The following is a 13,411-nucleotide window of genomic DNA, read 5'->3' as shown; positions in this document are numbered from 1 at the left end:
CTCCTTCTCGACTCCCTCAGCTCATTAGCTAAAACCCAGCCCGCCTCTCAGAGTTCAAGCCCTGTCTGGGCGCCATAGCTACTTCCTCTTTCCGCTGCTGAGGTATCTCTCAAAGGACGCGCAGCACAGTGGCAGAACCTCTCAGCACAGGTGGAATCAAGCCACAGACTCCGGATTTTGAGGGATTTATTGTTGCAGAACCTGGGGATACAGCCAAACCCCTGTCTTTGACGTAGTACCCCGGTTGCTCGAGGCTCAGGATGGTTCCTCCCCCAGCGCCTCGTCGGGCTGTTTAGACGTCAGGGGCAACCAGGTGCTCCCCCGATTCACATGGTAGATGGCACTTTGCTTCTGCACCCAAAAGACGTACAGGAAGGCTGCGGTGACGATCGCGAAGCCGAGGATTGTTAACACCACCATGGCGATGGTGACGGAGAGAGGTTTCCGAACTGTGTAGAGAAGCGAGAAGTAAAAACTCGCACCTCGGCCCCTCCTGGGCATGCCCGTTTATCCCGGCGGCCCTGACTTGGCTCACCCTGAACGTTCATCACCACGGTCAGTGTCTGTGTGCCCTGTGAGCTGGTCGCTCGGCAGAAGTAGGTACCACTGTAGTTTAATGTGACGCGGAATGGGATCCCGACAGACACCTGGACCCCGGAGCTTTCCTGCAAACACAGTAGCTGGGGGTCCGGGTTGCCCTGCGCCTGGCACTGCAGGACATGGATCCTTCTTTCTTTCCACATCAAGTGCTGAGGACATCTGGCCGGGTCAATCTTGGGACCGTCTGTGGGACCACCAAATGATCAGACACACCCGAGGCACAAAGGGGTAAGGGATAATCAGTTCTTTCCAAACCAGGGAAGCAAGAGATTAAAGGTCAGAGTGATCTACTCACACAAGACACGCAGCTGGACGCTCCTATTCCTGTGCAAGATCATCCCATCCACCTCGAGGGTGGCTTTGCAGAAAAAACTGCGCCTGTCGTCCTTCTCCGTGGCGTTTAACTGAAACTGGACGAGCTGACCCGGGCCCTTGGCCGGAACTCCGTCCAGCGTGACCTGGACTCGGGGTCCGGCTGCGCAGGTCACATTCACTGTGGTCCCCTCAGGGACGGTGGGCTCGCTCAGGTTCATGATGGGTCCGCTCAGGTTCATGATGGGCCCCCAGAAGCCTAAAGGAGGGGCATTGCCCGGGAGTTTGCTGACCATGCCGCCCACTTCGGTCAAGCCCCGCCCTCCATCCGCATCTTTCAGAATACTCGGTCTAGGGGTATCCGGGCAGTGTCTTTTGTGTACTTTGCGGCCCCGCCCAACTTGGGGCACTCAGGTTATACTTTACGGGTTACTTAGGCCTCGCCCACGCTGCGAATCCTCCCACTCTGGCGTCCCAGGCCCCGCCTTTCCTGCTTCCCGTGTGCCGCGCCTCTGCGGCTAATGAAGCCCCACCCTCTTCTCTACAGCTGTTTTAAGCCCCGCCTGTTCTTACTATAAATTGTCAAGTTCTCTCGGATTTCCCGGCTCTCTCCCCCCAGGGTGACGTTGCAGACAATCTCCCAGGCGCCCTCCTCTGTGCTCGCTGTCGCGGTGGCGGTGGCGGTGAGCGTGTCCCCTTGGCTCGAGACGGAGGAATTCAGCATCTGGTCCCCCAGCGCCAGTTGGACGTGGGCCTCTGAGGCCGGAAACAGCCCATCCAGGGTGCAGTCTACAGGCCTGGATGTTCCCACCTCCAAGAACCGAGGGACAATGAGGCGCGGGGGCGTTACAGGCAAGACTGGGGAGAAGAGTGGGCGTGAGCTGGAGGTCTCACACAGACGTGGACACGCCTTTTCCTGTGATACACTCATACCCACCCCGAACCAGGGTCCCCCTTTCCCGGGATACCTTTTGGCCTGGATCACCCCCTTCCCACAACAAGCCCGCACTTAATTCTCCAAAGTCTTCATGGCGGGGATCTCCCATTTGAGGCCACCCCGCCCAGTGGCCAAGGGCGTGCCTTCCCACAAGCCCTTGAGGTCCAGGCCACCCATTCTCAGGAGCCCTGCTGCCAGGGCACTCCTTTGGCTCAGCTCCTCACCCAACACCGTCCACAGTTCTTCCCTCACCGAAGGTTCGGAGCTGCCTGGGGGCCGAGCTGTTCTGGAACAGCCCCAGCCCTTGGGGCCGCAGGTCCAGTTCCCAGCGGCAAGAGAAATTGGCACCGTGATCGTCTCTGCGTGCTAGCACTGTGGCCATGACCTCAGTAGACTCCCCCACGGCCAGCTGCCGACTTAGCTCCTCCTCCCCGCGGAGCAGCACCGCGGAGAGGTGGGCCTGGGGTGCCCCTCCCTCCACCTGGCAGCGCAGGGTGAGGTTTTCACCCACGGGCTGCCAGGGTGGCAGGGGTGCCAGCTCCACACGCTTCGGAAACCCTGGTGGGGGGGAGGGAGGGGAGAACAGAACTTAACAGCTAGACCTGCAGCCCCCACTCCTTGGAGTGGAGAGAGGCGGAGAGTGGCCCACTGCAGAACTGTGAGCTGAATTATCCTGGAGAGCTTAAACATGGGCCAGTGAAAGTGTTTGCTATTGTTATTAGCATCATGATTATTTCCTGTTTTGTCGGACACCTTGCCAGGTACTGAAAAAAAAAAAAAAATCTGCCGCTGCCAAGGATCTCACGGTTAAGAGAAAAGGAAGGACACTCACATTTATGACCTCTTATGATATTAATAGTAATTATAAAAGTTCTTATTTATTTAGAGCTTTCCTTAGACTTTTCAGGTGTCATTCAGTCATCCACCTTCATTCATGTAGCAACTGAGTAAAATTTTCTCTATGATTCCCTTTCGTGGATGGAGAAACTGAGGTCCAGAGAGGTGATCTGCCCAAGGGACGCACAGCCAGGAAGCCACAGAACCCGGGTTAGAATGTGGGCCCCATAAACCCCAGACTTGTGTGTCTACCTGCCTCTTTGATGTCACATCTAGGGACTCCCCTGGCCCTCCTCCCAGCTTCTGGCCTGAACTCTGGCCTTGGCCTCTCCCAGAGTTTGCGGCAGCCTCTCAGGGTGCTCTGGCACAGTCATGGGAGACTTGACAGCCCCAGGCTGGGTCCTCTCCCAGCTAGCTGCAGTGCCACTCAGGCACATGGACCTTGACCTCATGGGCACCACTCGCACTTGGAAACTCAAGCCTGGATCTGAAGCTGTCACACAGAGGCCCACAGACTGGATACTATGAAAAATAATATCTTACTATTTACAGTTTAGAATATTTAACAAGGATGCCTCTATCTTAACCTCGGGCACCGCTGGTCAGGGATAGTGGTATGCTGGCAAATGCTGGTAATGCTTGGGCTCTCAGAGAAGGGGTGGAGAAGCCCCAACAGGGAGCATTTGCCAATTTCTGTAGTGTAAATACTCCCACGATGGCTGATTACAAGCTGCCCAATGTGAGACAGTTGGGAAGAGATGAGTACAGTCAGATCTCATGAGCCAGGACCAATAGGCTCCCGCACATCACTTGACATAGGGAGGCACCTCACAGACACAGAACAGGGACACACACATAAGTGCACATATTACACAGAAATATACACAAAGACACGTATACATCAACACATACTGACACAACCATATATGCTCACACACACATAGGTCTGGATACCAACACATCGTCATCACCTATGGAGATACACAAGGGGGGAGACATACAGACACGGGCACACACTAACACAACATACATGTATACTCACACTGACACATAATGACATACATAACCTCACAGACACACATGTAGGTACACAAGTAGATGTGTATAGACACTGGTACCCACACAGGAGCATACACACAGTTGCACACGTACACTATGCCTATCTATAAAGGCTTCACAAAATGGTAGGCACCAGGAGTGATGTTTTCTGTTACTGTCTAGCCTGTCGTATTGTCTAAATGCAGAAAAACTTTTGGAAGGATCCACAAGAAACCAGTACCAGGGGAATAAATGGGCTGGGGAAGAAGATGTCACATGTTAAGAACAGGGCCTAGGGGGCTGGACTGCCAGCCTTTCTGCTCATGGGCTGTGAACCCTGGCAAGCGACTCCACCCCACTGAGCCTCAGTTTCCTCAGCTGTGAAATGAGGCCTATAAGTGCATCCCCATGAACCCTCCATACACCCCACCCAAACTGCTGCCTTGGAGCTTTTGCAAGGATTAAATGAGCACCTATGTGGGTATCAACACTTAAAACATTGGCCGCAGGCAGCAGCACTAGGTAAATGGAGATTTGACATACCTTTTTATACTTTTTGATTTTGGAACCCCATTAATTATTATTACCTGCCATAAAATACAAGTAATAATAAATGAAAGACATGAGCTACCATTTTTTAAATGTTTGCTGTGACACAAATAAATTGATTTCACACTACTGCCCTGGCATATGGTTGAGATGCACATCTGTCTGTGTCTCTGTCCGTCTCTCTTACATACACAAGCACTCACACTGCAAACTCAAGGCCCACCCTTGTGCCACTGGCCGTCCATCCCCACCACTGCCCGAGGCAGGCCCGACCTCCAGGCACACCCACTCACGGTATACTGTGATGTTGGAAGAGCCTGTTATCTGGGAGCCATTGCAGAAGACAGAACAGAGGACCTTGCTGTCACCAGTCACATTGTTGAGCTGGAAGGCTTCCCAGCCCAGGCCACTGCCCACTGTCTCCTTGAACAGGTAGGTCTCCAGGGTGATGGATTTAGGATGGGGGCAGTCTGTACTGCAGTTTACCAAGAGGGACCCTCCAGCAGACACCACCATGTCCTGGGGCTCCACCTGCAGTGAGAACTCCTGTCTCTGGGCACCTGGGGGAACAGAGGGAAGTTCTGCTTATTGATCCAGTGCCCTCCAGCCTACCCACCTTCAGGCCCTACCATCCATCAATTCCTTGGCCTGAGACATAATGGTCTCTGTCTTCATAGTGCTCTCAGTCCAGCGGGGAAAACATGCTAGATCAGGGGTGGGAAAGAGCTTGGAGGGAGGCCAGGGGAGACCATAGGAGCCTATAGGAGGAAGTGAGTCGGGGAAGCTTCCTGGAGCAGACCACTATGGCCAGATTTGAAGGGTAAGTAGGGTTAGCCAAGTGAAAGGGAAGAATGATTCTGGCAGAGGGAAGAGAGTAGGCAGAAGTCAAGGGTATAGATGGGACAGAGAGTTGGGGGTGTGGGTGGGACAAATCACATGCAGGGACAGGGCCTTAGGGAGCCCAGAAGGCTGAGTGAAGGAATCTCAACTTTCCAGGACACTGGTGAACTCCCTGTCAGATCTGAGTTTAAAACAGTGTTTGCAAAGAACCACAGCAGCAGGATGTGGGGATCTTTGATTTCTCCGTTCCCCTACCTCCTACTAGTGCCCCCAACTCCAGCCCTCCCCACCTTGACTGGTCTCACCTAGGGGCAGCAGACAGCAGACCAGAAGCAGGGAGATGAGTGGAGTCTGGCAGGCCCCAGGCAGTGGCTTCAAGGGCACCATGGTGGCCAGCCAGCCTGTGGAGGAAAGTGCCTTAATGTGGCACTGGGCAAGGCAGTGAGTAGGAGGAGGGACCGCCCAGGGGATGGAACGGAAGCACAGCCACAGCAGTTAAGATTGCAGACATCCAGGGCTGCACCTTGCCCAGGCCTGGGGAGGGGCAGAGGGGATACTCTGTGGCCCAGAAGGTCCAGAGTAGGGGATCCAGGTGGGGCTCAATGAGATGGAGGGCACTGGTGAATGTCCAAGAGGGTGGACCTCAGTTATACTGCTGGCCCCCAAATGAACCCACAGGAAATGCTAACACAATCATCTTTCTTTGTTCTCATTACTGAGGAACCAGGAGGAGGGGGTAGGCGGGAAGGGGTTGAGACACCTCCTTCCCATTGAACCTAGGTGAAGGGGGTGTTCTGTTCCTAAAGAAGCTAATGAGGGGGCCTCCAGACACCGTCCTTGAAATGATAAGGTGGGATTTCAAGGCAATATTTCAAGAGGACAATGGGGGACTTCTAGGCAGGGCCTCAAGGGGTTAGTGCGAGACCTCAACATTCTTAGAGGACAAATATTTGGAGGGGATAAATAGGGAACCCATAAGATGAGTGGAGCCATGAATATGAACAGAGCCCACATTTATTGGGCACCTGTGCCAGGCTCTGTGTTGGCTGCCAGAATGGCTCCTTTACATTTAAAGATCTGGGGGGGCGGGGTCTTTACATTTAAAGATCTGGGGGGGCGGGGTCTCACCACCTTTGAAGATCTTGGGAGATCCCTCCCATTCTCTGTGCACAGTGCTGGGGTGTTTGGGGGACAGCTGAATCCTGAGCTGTCTGTCAAGAATGCTACTTGTGACAATAGACTGGTGGTTACCAGAGGGTAGGGGTGGAGGAGGGATGTGGGAGGTAGATGGGGTAAAAGGGGTCAAATATGTGGTGACAGAAAGAAATCTAATTATGGGAGGGGAACACACAATGCAATATATGTGTATATTGCATTGTTAAGTTGTACACCTGAAACGATTTTGTTAACAAATTTTACCCCCCCCCAAATTTAATTAATTAAAAAAATAAAAAGAATGCTACTTGTAACTAGCCCTTACCCTTGTCCTCATTTCCCCTTGCCCTTCCCTCCAGGCAGCTGATCTCTTCATCTCAGGAGAAGGGACTGGGGGTTCAGGTGGCCACTCCCATCTCTATCGGCTCCATCCCTTGGGCCTCCAGTTCACCTCCTGTTCCTCTGATCTGAGCTCCAGAGAGGGACCATGTTGAGGGCCCCGAAAGCACCCAGCATTCATCCACGTCCCATCCAAGGCCACGCGCCCTCCTCCTACCTGGACCACCTTCCCCTCCAATCAGGGGTCTTCTCTGCTGCCTTGACCCCCATGCATTTCCCACATGGTGCTGAGATGGCAACTAAAACTCAGATCAAAAGTATTTGTAAATAATACATCTGATGAGGGATTATAAAGAATTCCTACAACTCAATAACTCGGCTAAAACAACAACAAAAAATTAAAAGTGACCAAAGGACTTGATAAAAACGAACTGAAATTTTAAGCAAACGTAATCAGTCAGGAGGGTATATGGGGGAAGCTGGGGCTTATGGAAGTTCTCGCACTCTGTGTGATCCCAAGAACCCTACATGCAAAAACCCGGAGGGAAGAATGCTATGTTTATAATATAAAGCTTGACGGTTCTAACTTCCTCTTCCCTTAACTTCCTTTTCTCTTACATAAATACCCCTCCATCTTGGCACACAGGCCAGAGTGTGCACATGGCTTGCCATGTCTGCATGCAATGGGTTGCAACTTTTTCTTTTTCCCCAATAAGTCCTTTCTGGTGATGAAACACCTAGTCGATATTATTTTTCAGCTGACAGAATTAAATAGACATTTTGCCAAAGAAGTTATACGAATGGCCAATAAATACATGAAAAGTTGCTCAATATCACACTAGCCATTAGGAAAATGCAAATCAAAACCACAATGAGATAGCACTTCACACCTGTTAGGATGGCTACCAACAAAAGGCACAATAAACCGGAAAATAGCAAGTGTTGGTGAGGATGTGGAGCAACCGGAACCCTCTTATTTTGCTGGTACAAATAGAAAACTTTGTTTGTTCCTAAAAATGTTAAACATAGAATTATCCAGCAATTCATCTCCTCAGAGAAGTGAAAGCAGGGACTCAAACAGATATCTGCATACCAATGTTCACGGCAGCATTATTCACACTAGCCAAAAGGTAGAAACAACCCAAGTGCCCATCAACAGATGACTGGATAAACAAAATGTTTATCGAGATATTTAAGGGACATTTGGGGAAATCACAGGCTACATAGTGATATTAAGGAATTATTGTTGAACTTTTCAGGTGTGATAATAAATAATGTTGTAGTTATTGTTCATGGTTACATCTTTTTGAGGTACATATGGAAGTTTTTACGTATAAAATGATATGATATCTGGGATTTGCTTCAGAATGATCCAGTGGCAGGGGTAGAGTTGAAACGTGACTGGCCATGGGTGTTGGAAATGGTGCTGGCTGTTGGTTAAGTAAAAAGTTCATCACATTAGTCTCCCTTTTTTTGCATATGCTTTAAATTGTTCATAATAAAAAAATTTTTTAAAGGAACTGTGCAAGAATAAGCCAAGATAATTTTTTTTTTTAAAAAGAGCAGAGATATGCCCTTTTGAATACCAAAACATATCCTCATGGCAACATCTTTCTCAATTGCCAGGCTAGATCCTGCAAGCAGCTGGGCATCTGTCCTACAGATCCCCTTGAACATGGGTGAAACGATGTGCACACACGGTTAGTCACTGCAGTAGCATCTTGGGCACGGCAAAGGATTAGAAATGACGTTAACTCCAGCAGGGAACAAATGCTGGTAACATCTCAATGATGGACTATAACATAACCAGCAAATAGAACAAGGAAATGTTGTCTGCCCAGATATAAGGGACCATCTCCAAGACCTATAATGTGGAAAAAAAAAAATAGCAAGGATACAGACTATAGCTCCATATAGTTAGTTGCACGTGCTACTATTCTTGCAAAAGATGAGAAAGCGTAATATGTGTGCAGATTTCCTTGTATCTGGTTAAAATGTCTCTGGAAGCAAAAACAGGAAACCAGATGACATTAGTTGCTTCCAGGGAGGTGACAGTGGTGGTTGATGGATAGAGGAGGAAAACATTTCCCTGCCTATATCGATATTACCTATCAAAAAAAGATTTATAACTATAAAGAATATTTAATTTTGAAAACTGTTACAAAAAGCAAATGCCACTAGATAGTGTGGACTTGTCTGTTCAGGAGAGCTTCAATGCACAAGGTCTTGAGATGTCCTGCGGGAAAGCAAATTAACTGCCTTTCACAATGCAGCTGACACGTAACCCATCTCAGGTACACCTATTAAGTAGAAACACTTTGGCAAACACCAGATTAACAAGATCAAATGTTTATTAAGCACTTTTTTGCAAGTCTCTCTGCTAAGCATTTGACATACTCAACCTCACAGCTCTTTATGTTGGTCCTCTGAGGTAGCAAGTATGACCGTCCCCAGCTCATAGTTGAGAAATGAGGCACGGAGAGGGAAAGTCACTTGCTCGAGGCTGCACATGGAGGAAAGGGTGAAACTGGTCGAGTCTTAGCTACATGGCGTGCACCTTCCCCCAAATCTTTTGTTGGTATATTTAAGTTGTTATCGAGCATCTTGTGTATTCCTGGCACTGATCTAACTGCTAGCTAGTGATTTAGAGGTGAGCAAAGGTTGAATAGTTGAACCTGGCTTCTTCTGCAGTGAGTGTCTTGCTCTAGCTGCAGACACGAGGACAGCAGACACTTGCTGAAGGGCTCGAGGACCACAGACTCCAGCAGAGGAAATGGGAGTTTATTACCAGCTTAGTGGAGAGATGGTGGGCTCTATGGGCAGGAGCTGAGGGAAGGCATAAAGATTGTATTCAAGGGCCTAATTAGCTCTCTGCTTGTCCTGGGTCCCTCAAGGCCCTGTGTCAGGCTCATGACCATGGAAGAGGCTATGGTTTGAATATTTGTCCCCTCAAAATTCCTATATTGAAATCCAAATGCCAGATGTGATGGTATTAGGAGGTGGGCCTTTGGGAGGTGCTAGGTCTCTCATGAATGGGATAAGTGCCCTCAAAAAAGAGGCTCCAAAAAGATCCCTCATCACCTTGAGGACACAGCGAGAAAGCACAGGCTATGAATGAGGAAGAGGGCCTTCACCCAAATGCGACCATGCCGACACCTTGATCTTGGACTTTCCAGCCTCCAGAACTGTGAGAAATAAATGACTGTTGTTTACAAACCACCCTCTGTGGTATTGTTATAGCAGACCAGATGGATGAAGACAAGGAAAATCAGGTCGCAGAGGTGGCATCCCAAGACAGGTTAAGGCACAGGGAGTGGGTGAGGCCAACTTCCCCCTGCTGGAGAGGGAGTGGGAGGCCCTCTCTGTGGGAACTGCCTGCTCCCATCCCCCAAGGCAGAGCCACTGGCGAGCTTCAGCAGACACTGAACACCGAGGGGGCCTGGCCCTGGTATTTCTCGTGGGCTGTTTTCAGGATGGGTATGAGGTTCTGGAAGGTTGGGCGGAATGAGGCCTCTGCCTTCCAGCACTTCTTCATGAGGAGATAGATCTGCGGGAGGAAAATGTGGAGCTGCGGTCGCTGTTCTGTCCACAGTCCAGTGGTGGAAGCAGGAGAAAGGAGTGGGGGAGTGTCTCACCTCACAGGGACATTTCTCTGGCCGCGGCAGCCTCTCTCCTCGCTCCAGCAGCTCTGTGAGCCTCAGTACTGTCATCTGCCCCTGGGTGAAGCCTATAAGCTCGATAAATTTCTAGAGAAGACACAAGACAAGCTCTTCAAGAGTCAGCGTTGTCTAGGTGGAAGTCAGGAGCCTGAAGCAGGACTGCAGAGAATGGAGCATTTCACCTCTATCACTTCTCAGTTGCCTAACTTTGGGCTTAAGACTTCATCTCTTTAGCCCTGTTTTCTCATCTGTGAAATGAAGTAATAACTTCTAACACTTGGGGTGATTGTGAAAGAAACATGCACAAAGTCTGAATCAGGTGTTTGCTGTTGTTATTAAGCCTCCCAGCAACTTGTTTCGCTTGCCCCAGATTTTTTTTTTCCTCCTACAAAGGTGCTCTGCTTGGCTTTGGGAATAAAGCCTTGGCCCAGCCAATAGTGTGGCTCGTGGCTGCACAGTGGTTGGCTCCCTGGAGGACACGAGCCAAGCTGGGACCATTAGGGCCTTGAGAATTCACCTGGAAAGAGGACACTTGTTCCCTTCAGCTGGGGAGAATGGGTTCCTGGAGGGCTGGGAGGGGGGCACTGTTGCAGCAACAGAGAGATGGCCTGCCTGAGAGATGCTACCATAGAGAACAGCAGAGCTGAGGGACGGAGAAAATAGGATTCACGATGACTCCTGAGAGTCTAGATCAAGCCGTGTACCAACTATACGCTGGAGTTTGCAAATAGCGGAATAAGCTGTTCCTATTTGAGTGGAGTTTCTGCCACAAAGCCCCTGGAATTTTCAGTGGCCCATTTTACAGAGACTGTGAGGCTCAGGTGGATTAAGCACTTGCTAAGCTGGGAATTGAATGCATGCCTTTCTAACTCCTCCAGTATGGGGTGGGGGTAGAGGCTTGGCTCTCACCGAAGGGGGGCTTTGGCTGGAGTCACAGTAGGTCAGCAGTTCATACATGGTGACCCCAAAGGACCAGACGTCGGATGCATAGTAGAACTTACACTCCTTCAAGCACTCTGGGGCATACCTGAAGGGAGGGGGCAGTCAGGCCTTGGGCCAGAACAGGCTGAAGTCCTTATCTGGGGCTAGGGAGCCCTCTAGCCCGTTAGGGCCCCACCCTTGGAGGGGGCAGTTTCACTAGAACCAAGCCCTGTCACCTGAGGCCCCAGCGTCCACCTCCTCCACCCCTGTATGCTCCAAATGACCCTGCCCACCCCTATCGTCTGGGTCTTCCTAGTCACCAGAACACAGGACTGTCCCCATCCTCTCGCACGCGGTAGTACTCGTGGCCTTCAGGCACAGCTTTGGCTAGGCCGAAATCGCCAATCTTGACCAGCCTATTGTTGTCCAGCAGCACGTTGCGCGCAGCCAGGTCTCGGTGGATGTAGTGCTGCGTGTGCAGGTAGGCCATGCCCTGGGTTGGGGGGCGGGCAGGGCCAGGTCTGAGGAGCCGTGACCAGGATGGCTGGGGAGCAGTCAGGCCAGGCTTGCCGAGACGGGGCGCGAGAGCAGGCAAATTGACGGGGAGAATGGAGCAAAAGGGAAAAGGGCTGGGGCCACCCAAGGGACTCTGGGCAGGAGCGGGGCAAATTGGGAGGGACCGGGCTGCGGGGCGTGGCCAAGCGAGGGAAGGGAGTCTCTGCGAGTGAAAACTAAGTAGCTGGGGGCCCGGCTGGCGCGGGTGTGGCCAAGTAATCGCTGAATGGACAAGTCTGTTGGAAAGTCGGCCTAGGGGCGGGGTCGGGCAAGCAAAGGAATGGGACACTCAGGCCAGAGTAGGATGCAGGTTCTGCGAGCAGAGGCGGGCAGCCCCACCTCGCAGATCTGCTGAGCAAACAGCAGCAGCTGGGCCAGGCCAACGCTGTGCCGGGGCAGGTAGTCTCGGAGGCTGCCCAGGGGCACGTACTCCATGACGAGCTGCACTGATTTCTCGCCTGACGGAGACAGAGGCAGGGGCCAGGGATCGCCCACCCTGAACCCTGCTGTCCCCCGCCCCAAGGTGGGGAAGGCCAAGACTCGCTCACACTAGGCCCAGTCCTCGGGTGGGATGGACCCACCCTGAGCTGGCAGTGGCTCCCGCCCACTTTGGCCCTAGCAGAACGCCCCCCTAGATAGAAAGGAGGCAGCCCGACCACGTGCACCTCGGTGCCCAACAAACTGCGTCCTCCAGCCTGGGATCGAGAGAGTCTAATTGGCCAGGCCCTGCCCCAAGCTCTAGCCCCGCCCCGTCGCCGCTCGTTATCCCCTCCGGCCCCGCCCACCTTGGTCCTCGCAGCACCCCTTGTATTTGACGATGTTCTCGTGAGAGAGCGTGCGCAGGATGTCGATCTCCCGCCTCCAGCCGGTGCTGAGCTGGGGGCCGCAGCCCGCCTTAAGGGCCTTCACGGCCACCATCTCGCCAGTGCTGTCATTGGTCGGGTCGTAGCAGTACAGGCTGACCTTGCCAAAGTGACCCTGGCGAAGAACGCGTAATGGTCGGCCCCACCCCCGACTCCCCGGGCACCTCCAGACTGGTCTGTGTGGAAAATCCTAGACCCCATCTACTCGGTGTTGCTGGGTCTCCTTGGGTCCTAGGCCTCCCTTAAAGCTGAGGGTCTTCTGGGCCAGGCCCCACCCCCCCCAACACACACCCTTACGCAGGATTTTCCTTAAGACTGGAACTCTTCCCCCACCAGGCAGGCATTCTAACAGCTAGGTCCCGCCCCTGGCCCCGCCCTCACCTCGCCCAGATCCCGGATCTTTTTCAAATAGCGCTTGTGGAAAACAGTGGGGTCTGACGCCTGACAGTCTGGAGTCACAGCCAAGCCATCAACAAGATCTGGAAGAGCCACAGTAGATGAAGCTGGACCCCGGCCCTTTACCTAGCAGACCCACACAGGAAGTAGGTGATGGCTTCCCCGAGTATCTACCCAGAAGTAAAGAAACTTTTTTTGCAAAACTGGTCCGAAGTGCAGAGTTGGCTGCATCAAATCGATACCTGGGAAGTTCTGAGACTGGGTCAGGGGCACAAAATTTTCACCAAGAGAAAACAACAAAAAATTATCCAAATAAGTGTGGCTATCCCCAGGCAAAACATAAGAACTTGGGGCATTCCCCCACGGAGTGAATTAGAATCCGGCACACACCTTGAACCACTGTAGAGACC

The 13,411-nt window shown here is 51.8% G+C and overlaps 2 protein-coding genes across 4 annotated transcripts in view; both read right to left on the bottom strand.

The window, feature by feature from the left end:
* Window positions 1-255: 255 nt before the first annotated feature.
* On the bottom strand, window positions 256-5,676 carry ICAM3 (intercellular adhesion molecule 3). Its single transcript, XM_006905888.3, has 7 exons — window positions 5,419-5,676; window positions 4,567-4,833; window positions 2,102-2,407; window positions 1,486-1,770; window positions 896-1,171; window positions 536-784; window positions 256-449 (listed from the first exon to the last, which is right to left on the bottom strand). Exons 1-7 carry the CDS (start codon window positions 5,498-5,500, stop codon window positions 256-258), a joined length of 1,659 nt encoding a protein of 552 aa, XP_006905950.1. The 5' UTR covers window positions 5,501-5,676.
* Window positions 5,677-8,940: 3,264 nt separating this feature from the next.
* The window catches only part of TYK2 (tyrosine kinase 2), an 18,436-nt gene continuing 13,965 nt past the window's right edge, over window positions 8,941-13,411 (bottom strand). For 2 of the 3 annotated variants that reach the window (XM_015598386.2, XM_025040199.1), the window contains exons 19-25: window positions 12,987-13,084; window positions 12,528-12,720; window positions 12,082-12,200; window positions 11,508-11,680; window positions 11,176-11,293; window positions 10,243-10,353; window positions 8,941-10,154 (exon numbers count right to left, since the gene is read on the bottom strand). In XM_015598386.2, coding sequence (XP_015453872.1) covers window positions 10,020-10,154; window positions 10,243-10,353; window positions 11,176-11,293; window positions 11,508-11,680; window positions 12,082-12,200; window positions 12,528-12,720; window positions 12,987-13,084 — 947 coding nt within the window. In that variant the 3' untranslated portion in view covers window positions 8,941-10,019. The remainder of the gene's footprint in view (window positions 10,155-10,242; window positions 10,354-11,175; window positions 11,294-11,507; window positions 11,681-12,081; window positions 12,201-12,527; window positions 12,721-12,986; window positions 13,085-13,411) is intronic. The other variant, XM_025040200.1, reaches the window with a different exon arrangement.

This window comes from Pteropus alecto, unplaced genomic scaffold, assembly GCF_000325575.1.
Source record: "Pteropus alecto unplaced genomic scaffold, ASM32557v1 scaffold761, whole genome shotgun sequence".
Lineage (NCBI taxonomy): Eukaryota > Metazoa > Chordata > Mammalia > Chiroptera > Pteropodidae > Pteropus > Pteropus alecto.
The sequence above is the reverse complement of the archived record's forward strand: the minus strand, read 5'-3'. Positions and strand labels throughout refer to the sequence as shown.

Coding starts and splice junctions, on each gene's coding strand:
- ICAM3 (XM_006905888.3), bottom strand. CDS start 5,500: ATGGTGCCCTTGAAGCCACTGCCTGGGGCCTGCCAGACTCCACTCATC. Junction 4,834..5,418: donor CTGCTGTCTGCTGCCCCTAG/GTGAGACCAGTC, acceptor CTGTTCCCCCAG/GTGCCCAGAGACAGGAGTTC. Junction 1,771..2,101: donor CAGGCAGCTCCGAACCTTCG/GTGAGGGAAGAA, acceptor TCTTCTCCCCAG/TCTTGCCTGTAACGCCCCCG.